Below are 9,287 nucleotides of genomic sequence, written 5' to 3' on the forward strand. Positions count from 1 at the left end.
CAGCAGAAAAAGAAATCAAGGAATAGATACCATTTTGTAATGGCACCAAAAACAATATACCTAGGAATAAACCTAACTAGAGAGGTGAAAGATCTGTACTCTAAAAAGTATAGATCACTTATGAAAGAAATTGAAGAGAACACAAAGAAATGGAAAAATATTCCATGCTTATGGGTTGAAAGAACATTGTTAAAATACTATACTACTCAAAGCTATCTACACGTTTAATGCAATACCTTTCAAAATACCACAGAATTTTTCACAGAGCTAAAATAGACCATCCTAAAATCTTTATGAAACCACAAAAGACCTCACATAGCTAAAGCAATCCTGAAAAAGAAAACAAAACTGGAGACATCATGAGTGCACATTTCAAGTTATATTACAAAGCTATTGTGTTCAAGACAGTATGGTACTGGCACAAAAACAAATACGTAGATCAATGGAACAGAAGAGAGAACCCAGAAATGGACCAACAACTACATAGTCAACCAAGCTTAGACAAAGCAGGAAAGAATATCCGATGGAGAAGAGTCTCTTCAAAAAAATGGTGTTGGGAAAACTGGACAAAAACATGCAGAATAATGAAATTGGAACATTTTCTTACACCATATGCAAAAACATATTCAAAGTGGATGAGTGACCTAAATGTGAGGTAGGAAACCATCAAAATCCTAGCAGACAGAAACCTCTTTGACCCAGGCTGTAACAATTTCTTATTAGACATGTCACTGGAGACAAGGAAAACAAAAGCAAAAATGAACTACTGGGACTTCATCAAGAGAAAAAGCTTGTGCACAGTGAAGGAAACAATTTAAAAGAAAGAAAGAAAGAAAGAAAGAAAGAAAGAAAGAAAGAAAGAAAGAAAGAAAGAAAACCTAAAAGGCAACTTACAGAATGGGAGATATTTTCAAGTGACATATCTGATAAAGGGTTAGTATCCAAAATCTAAAAGGAGCTTACAAAACTCAACACCCAAAAAACAAATGATCCAATTCAGAAATGGACAAGAATAAATAGACACTTTGCCAAAGAAGACATCCAGATGGCTAAGAGACATGAAAATATGTTCAACTTCACTCATCATCAGGGAAATACAAATCAAAACCATGATGAGATACCACCTCACACATTAGTCAGAATGACTAAAATTAACAACATGAGAAACAACAGGTGTTAGTGAAGATGTGGAGAAAGGGGAACACTGTTTCTCTGTTGGTGTGATGCAAACTGGTATAGCCACCCTGGGAAGCAGTTTAAAGTTTCCTCAAAAAGTTAAAAATAGAACTATCCTACAATCCAGCAATTGCATTCTTAGGTATTTACCAAAAGGATACAAAAATACAGATTTGAAGGGGGGACATGCACCTCAGTGTTTATAGCGGCATTATCAGTAGTAGCTAAACAATGGAGAGAGCCCCATATGTCCAACAACTGTTGGATGAGTAAACAAGAAGGGCCACATATACAGAATGGAATATTACTCAGCCATCAAAAATAATGAAATCTTGCCATTTGCAACATTGTGGATAAAGAAAGTGTATTATGCTAAATGAAATAAGTCACTCAGAGGAAGACAAACACCATATGATCCCAACTGTATGTGAAGAAACACAACAGATGAATATGTGGGAGGGGTGAAAAGGAGAGAGGGAAATAAGTCTTAAGAGACTCAACTATAGAGAACAAACTGAGGGTTGATGGGGGAGGTAGGAGGTAGGAATGGGCTAAATGGGTGATGGTTATTAAAGAAGGCACTGTAATGAGCACTGGGTGTTGTATGTAAGTGCCAAATCACTGAATTCTACTCCAGAAAACAATTTAAAATTAAAGAAAAAAAAACTCATGAAAGAAATTGAAGACACAAAGCAATGGAAAATGATTCATGCTCATGGATTGGAAGGACAAATGTTAAAATGTCTATACTACCCAAAGCAGTCTACACATTTAATTAAATCCTTATCAAGATACCAATAGCATTAGTCAAAAAACTAGAACAAACAACTGTAAAATTTATATGGAACCACAAAAGACCCTGGATAGAAAAAGCAATCTTGAAAAGAAAAGCAAAGCTAGAGACATCACGATTCCAGACTTCAAGATATGTTACAAAGCTATAGTGATCAAAACAGCATGGCAGTGACATAAACATAGACAGATCAATGGAACAGAATAGAAAAATCCAGAAATAAAACTAATTATATGATCACATAATCTTAAACAAAGAAGTCAAGAATGTGCAAAGGGAAAAAGTCTTTTCAACAAATGGTGTTGGGAAACTGAACAGCAACATGCAAAAGAATGAAACTGGACCTGTTTTCTTACACCATACACAAAAATAAATTCAAAATGGGTTAAAGACCTAAATGTGAGACCTGAAACTATAAAAATCCTAGAAGAGAACTCAGGCGGTAATTTCTCTGACAGGCTGTAGCAACTTTCTTCTAGATAGGTCCCCTAAACAAGATAAACAAAAACAAGATTAAACTACAGAGACTATATCAAAATAAAAAGCTTCTGTACAGTGAAGGAAACAATCAACATAACTAAAAAGCTGCCTACAGAATGGGAGAAGATATTCACAAATGACACATCAAATAAAGAGTTAGTCTTCAAAATATATAAAGACTTTCTACATTTTAACAATGTTTATTCTTCCGATCCAAGAGCATGGAATGGTCTTCCATCTTTTTGTGTCTTCTTCAATTTCTTTCATGAGTGTTCTGTAGTTCCTCGAGTACAGTTCCTTTACCTCTTTGGTTAGGTTTATTCCCAGGTATCTTATGGTTCTTGGTGCTATAATAAATGGAATCGATTCTCTAATTTCCCTGTCTGTATTTTCATTATTAGTGTATAAGAAAGTCACTGATTTCTGTACATTGACTTTGTATCCTGCCACGTTGCTGAATTGCTGTATGAGTTCTAGTAGTTTGGGAGTGGAGTCCTTTGGGTTTTCCATGTAAAGAATCATGTCATCTGCAAAGAGAGAGAGTTTGACTTCTTCATTGCCAATTTGGATACCTTTTATTTCTCTTTGTTGTCTGATTGCTGTTGCTAGGACTTCTAATACTATGTTGAACAAGAGTGGTGAGAGTGGGCATCCTTGTCATGTTCCTGATCTCAATGGGAAGGCTGCAAGCTTTTTCCCATTGAGGATGATATTTGCTGTGGGTCTTTCATAGATAGATTTTCTGAAGCTCAGGAATGTTCCCTCTATCCCTATACTTTGAAACGTTTTAATCAGGAACAGATGCTGGATTTTGTCAAATGCTTTTTCTGCATCAATTGAGAGGACCATGTGGTTCTTCTCTCTTCTCTTATTGATTTGTTCTATCATATTGATTGATTTGCGAATGTTGAACCATCCTTGTAGCCCAGGGATGAATCCCACCTGGTCATGGTGGATAATCTTTTTAATGTGCTGTTGGATCCTGTTTTCTAGGATCTTGTTGAGAATCTTAGCATCCATATTCATCAGTGATATTGGACTGAAATCCTCCTTTTTGGTAGGGTCTTTTCCTGGTTTGGGGATCAGGGTAATGCTGGCTTCATAGAAAGAGTCTAGAGCAATCTATACTTTTAATGCCATTCCGATCAAAATACCACCGGTATTTTTCAAAGAGCGGGAGCAAATAATCCTAAAATTTGTATGGAATCAGAAGAGACCCCAAATCGCTAAGGAAATGTTGAAAAACAAAAATAAAACTGTGGGCATCACGTTACTTGATATCAAGCTTTACTACAAAGCTTTACTACACCAAGACAGCATGGTACTGGCATAAAAACAGACACATAGACCAGTGGAACAGAGTAGAGAGCCCAGATATGGACCCTCGAGTCTATGGTCAAATATCTTTGACAAAGCAGGAAAAAATATACAGTGGAAAAAAGACAGTCTCTTCAATAAATGGTGCTGGGAAAACTGGACAGCTATATGTAGAAGAATGAAACTCGACCATTCACTTACACCGTACACGAAGATAAACTCAAAATGGATAAAAGACCTCAACGTGAGACAGGAATCCATCAGAATCCTAGAGGAGAACATAGGCAGTAGTATCAGCCACAGCAACTTCTTTCAAGATATGTCTCCAAATGCAAAGGAAACAAAAGTGAAGATGAAGGGACTTCATCAAGATCAAAAGCTTCTGCACAGCAAAGGAAACAGTCAACAAAACAAAGAGGCAACCCACGGAATGGGAGAAGATATTTGCAAATGACTGAACAGACAAAAGGTTGATATCCAGGATCTATAAAGAACTCCTGAAACTCAACACACACAAAACAGACAATCATATCAAAAAATGGGCATAAGATATGAACAGACGCTTCTCCAATGAAGAAATGGCTACAGACATACAAATGGCTATCAGACACATGAAAAAATGTTCATCATCACTAGCCATCAGGGAGATTCAAATTAAAACCACATTGAGATATCACCTTACACCAGTTAGAATGGCCAAAATTAGCAAGACAGGAAACAACATGTGTTGGAGGGGATGTGGAGAAAGGGGAACCCCCTTCCACTGTTGGTGGGAATGCAAGTTGGTGCAGCCTCTTTGGAAAACAGTGTGGAGATTCCTCAAGAAATTAAAAATAGAGCTTCCCTATGACCCTGCAATTGCAGTACTGGGTATTTACCTCAAAGATACAGATGTAGTGAAAAGCAGGGCCATCTGTACCCCAATGTTTATAGCAGCAATGGCCACGGTCGCCAAACTGTGGAAAGAACCAAGATGCCCTTCAACGGATGAATGGATAAGGAAGATGTGGTCCATATACACTATGGAGTATTATGCCTCCATCAGAAATTATGAATACCCAACTTTTGTAGAAACATGGACAGGACTGGAAGAGATTATGCTGAGTAAATAAGTCAAGCAGAGAGAGTCAATTATCATATGGTTTCACTTATTTGTGGAGCATAACAAATAGCATGGAGGACATGGGGAGATGGAGAGGAGAAGGGAATTGAGGGAAATTGGAAGGGGAGGTGAACCATGAGAGACTATGGACTCTGAAAAACAATATGAGGATTTTGAAGGGGCGGGGTTGGGAGGTTGGGGGAACCAGGTGGTGGGTATTAGAGAAGTCACGTATTGCATGGAGCACTGGGTGTGGTGCAAAAACAATGAATACTGTTATGCTGAAAAGAAATTTAAAAATTAAAAAAAAAAAGACCTTCTACAGCTCAACACCCAAAAAACAAATAATCCAATTGAAAAAAAAAAAATGGGCATATGACATGAACAGCCATTTTTCAAAAAAAGACATACAGCTAGCCAACAGACACATGAAAAGGCTCTCATCATCACTCATCAGGAAAACACAAATCAAAACTGCAATGAGATATGACGTCACATCTGTCAGAATGCCTAAAATAAAAAAACAAACAACTGCTGTTGAATATGTGGAGAAAAAAGAAACACACTCACATTGTTGCGAGGGGGAATATAAACTGATGCAGTGCTGTGGAAAAGAGTATGGAGGGTTCTCAAAAAGTTAAAAATAGAACTACCATATTATCCAGCAAGTGCACTATTGGGTATTTACTCAAAGAAAACAAAACACTAATTCGAAGAGATGCAGGCACCCCTATGTTCATAGGGGAATTATTTACAATAGTCAAGATATGAAAGCAGCCCAAGTGTCCATCAATTGATGGCAAAGAAGTTGTGATAGATAGATATAGATAGATATAGATATAGATAGATATAGATATAGATATAGATATAGATGTAGATATATATGTGTGTGTGTGTGGAATATTATTTAAACATCAAAAATAATGAAATCATGCCATTTCAAGGACATGGATGGTGCTAGAGCATATAATGCTATGTAGAATAAGTCAGAGAAAGACACATACCATATGATTTCACTCATATGTGAAATTTTTTTTAAAGATTTATTTATTTATTTGACAGAGATCAGAAGTAGGCAGAGAGGTAGGTGGGGGAGTGGGGGAAGCAGGCTCCCCGCTGAGAAGAGAGCCCGATATGGGGCTCCATCCCAGGACCCTGGGATCATGACCTGAGCTGAAGGCAGAGGCTTAACCCACTGAGCCACCCAGGCACCCCTCATATGTGAAATTTAAGAAACAAACCAAATAAGAGAAGGGAGAAGGGGGAAGAGAGTGAGAGAGACAAACCAATGTTCAACAGATATCAAAAGAAGGTATCCAGGTTGCCTGGGTGGCTCAGTGGGTTAAGCCACTGCCTTCGGCTCGGGTCATGATCTGAGGGTCCTGGGATCGAGTCCCACATCAGGCTCTCTGCTTGGCGGGAAGCCTGCTTCCCTCTCTCTCTCTCTCTGCCTGCCTCTCTGTCTACTTGTGGTCTCTCTCTGTCAAATAAATAAATAAAATCTTTAAAAAAAAAAAAGAAGAAGGTATCCAGAAGGCTTTCAGTAAATTATTTGGGGTAAAACACAGGATCCAGTAGAAGAATTGTGAGGAAGGAGACTTCAGAGTCAAATCAAGATTTTATTGGGAAGTACCTCAAGAACTGCCAGGGTCACAAATCCAGGGTAATATATATAGATGTAGATGTGTTTATGTAATCCATTCATGTACTTGGACATTAAATATATACATATGCATATATAGAGTTCTAGATATGTATGCTATATATATACTAAATCTGGTAGATATGGCAATCCTTGTAAATCTATTCAGGAGGGATATTACTTAGACTCTGTTTATGAAGAATAGTCTAACAGCAATGCTTGGGAAATAAAAAGAATATCAATAGGATGTAGAAGTAACAAGAATATAACAAATGACTGATGTGAGTAATCTTAGTGTGGGACCGTTAGCACTATCAGAAGGGCTGTATATGGAACCAGTGGTGAGAGAGGAAGGGCAGGAGTGGACTGAAATTTGATCACTCATTATACTTTTTTGCCTCTGTTCACTCAAACATAAACCTGACCCCACTGTGAAGTGAAATGTGATGTGAGGCTTCAGGTTGCACAACTGTATCCCTATAAAAGACTCATATTCAAATTCTTTTCAGGAATTAAGATATTACAGTGGTTAATACATTTATGAAGCCACATTGAAAACATTAAAACATGCAAAATTAACAACACAGTAAACAATGTGTGTTGAAGAGGATGTGGAGAAAGGGGAACCCTCTTACACTGTTGGTGGGGATGCAAGTTGGTGCAGCCTCTTTGGAAAACAGTGTGGAGGTTCCTTAAGAAATTAAAAATAGGGCTTCCCTATGACCCTGCAATTGCACTACTGGGTATTTACCCCAAAGATACAGGTGTGGTGAAAAGAAAGGCCATCTGTACTCCAGTGTTCATAGCAGCAATGGCCATAGTCGCCAAACTGTGGAAAGAACCAAGATGCCCTTCAACGGACAAATGGATAAGGAAGATGTGGTCCATATACACTATGGAGTATTATGCCTCCATCAGAAAGGATGAATACCCAACTTTTGTATCAACATGGCCGGGACTGGAAGAGATTATGCTGAGTGAAATAAGTCAGGCAGAGAGAGTCGATTATCATATGGTTTCACTTATTTGTGGAGCATAGGAAATAACATGGAGGACATGGGGAGATGGAGAGGAGAAGGGAGTTGGGGGAAATTGGAGAGGGAGAAGAACCATGAGAGACTGTGGACTCTAAAATCAATCTGAGGGTTTTGGAGGGGTGGGGGTGGGAGGTTGGGTGAGCCTTGTGGTGGGTTATGGAGGGCACGTATTGCATAGAGCCCTAGGTGTGGTGCATAAACAATGAATTCTGGAACACTGAAAAAAAAATTTTAAAATAAACAAAAATTTAAAAAACATCTAAAATATTTTTCTTAATTATTTTGGTATGACATGAAAACTTGAGTAAAATTCTGTTTTTCAATAATATATACACATATTTAAGATGGTTATTTGTAGTCCCACCTTAAGTCATTTGAACGCAAGGACAATTATAACTGCCAAAACCTTTGAACACTAATCAACACATAGCAACATCTAATCTGCACAATTTCATATTATTCTAGTGGAAAAAGAAAAAAATCTTCCATAAGTACTAAACATTTCTCTTTAACATTTTTCCCAGTGAATCTATGACTTTCTTATTTCTCAGGCTATAGATCATTGGGTTTAACACGGGAATTATAATAGTGTAAAATAGAGAGTCCATCATATCTTGATTATCTGTTTGTGCGGATCTAGGGCGCACATACATGAAGAGAAGGGGGCCATAGTATAAAGACACAGATAAAAGATGGGCTCCACAGGTGGAGAAGGCTTTCTTTATGCCCTGTAGAGACTTCTTTTTTAAGACTGTAAAGAGAACTAGTGTGTAAGACACAAGAACAGTCAAAGTGGTAAATACTTGTATTGACCCAGAGAAAATAAATACTATCAGATAATTAATAGAAGGATCAGTACAAGAAATCTTAAATAATAGTATAATGTCACAGTAAAAGTGATGTACTATGATGGAATTGCAGAAGGTTAATCTGAATAAAAAAGAAGTATGAATTATGGCATGAAGAAGGCCACCTAAAAATGACAAAAGTATCAGCTGGATGCATAGTGTATTGGACATAATCACTGGATAAAGTAAGGTTTTGCATATGGCCACATACCGATCATATGCCATTGTTGCCAGCAGAAAACATTCTGTGGTTACGCTGATTGCAAAGGAAAATAATTGTATCATGCATTCAGAGAGAGAGATCATCTTGCTCTCAGAAAAGAAGTTGACTAGCATCTTGGGGGATACTGTGGATGATAACCAAGCATCCACTAATGCCAGACTCCCAAGGAATAAGTACATAGGGATGTGAAGCTGAGTGTCATTCCAAATGAGAGCAATCAGCCCAAGTTTCCCCACAATGGTGAGAAGATAGATAGCCAAGAACAACAGGAACAGGGGGATTTGCCACTGTGGTTCATATGTGAGTCCTGTGAGAATCAATTTTGTCAGGAATGTTGCATTATCCTTTTCCATGTCCTCAGTTGGTGTGGCCTGAAATGAAATTGAACAAATGACCAAAAAAAAAAAAAAAAAAAGTCAGTTTGTAACATGAATTATAGGGAGGAGAGCTGAATAAAAGTATGTACCTCATAAATACCCTCTCAATTTTTTGTATTACCTCTGTAATAGATGGAATTGTTTGGGGGTCTTGGAAATAAATGCAATTATTTCCATTTTTAAAATGTGCTACAATGAACATAATTGAGAAAATGAAAGATATTGTGTGTAAATGCTAAATTTATGGGATAAGATTGAGTATGAAAGAGAAATTCTGTATCTAGGACATGGA

General features: G+C 37.5%; 1 protein-coding gene across 1 annotated transcript; it reads right to left on the bottom strand.

Annotated features, from left to right (window-relative positions):
- Positions 1 to 8,041: 8,041 nt before the first annotated feature.
- Positions 8,042 to 9,013, bottom strand: LOC125109289 (olfactory receptor 5H2-like). The gene has a single exon (XM_047746162.1). It carries the CDS (start codon positions 8,969 to 8,971, stop codon positions 8,042 to 8,044), a length of 930 nt encoding a protein of 309 aa, XP_047602118.1. The 5' UTR covers positions 8,972 to 9,013.
- Between the last annotated feature and the right edge of the window lie 274 nt (positions 9,014 to 9,287).

The sequence above is a fragment of the Lutra lutra genome, chromosome 1 (genome assembly GCF_902655055.1).
Source record: "Lutra lutra chromosome 1, mLutLut1.2, whole genome shotgun sequence".
Classification (NCBI taxonomy): domain Eukaryota; kingdom Metazoa; phylum Chordata; class Mammalia; order Carnivora; family Mustelidae; genus Lutra; species Lutra lutra.

Excerpts from the sequence above, each read along its gene's own strand:
- LOC125109289 (XM_047746162.1), bottom strand. The coding sequence starts at position 8,971 with ATGGAAAAGGATAATGCAACATTCCTGACAAAATTGATTCTCACAGGA.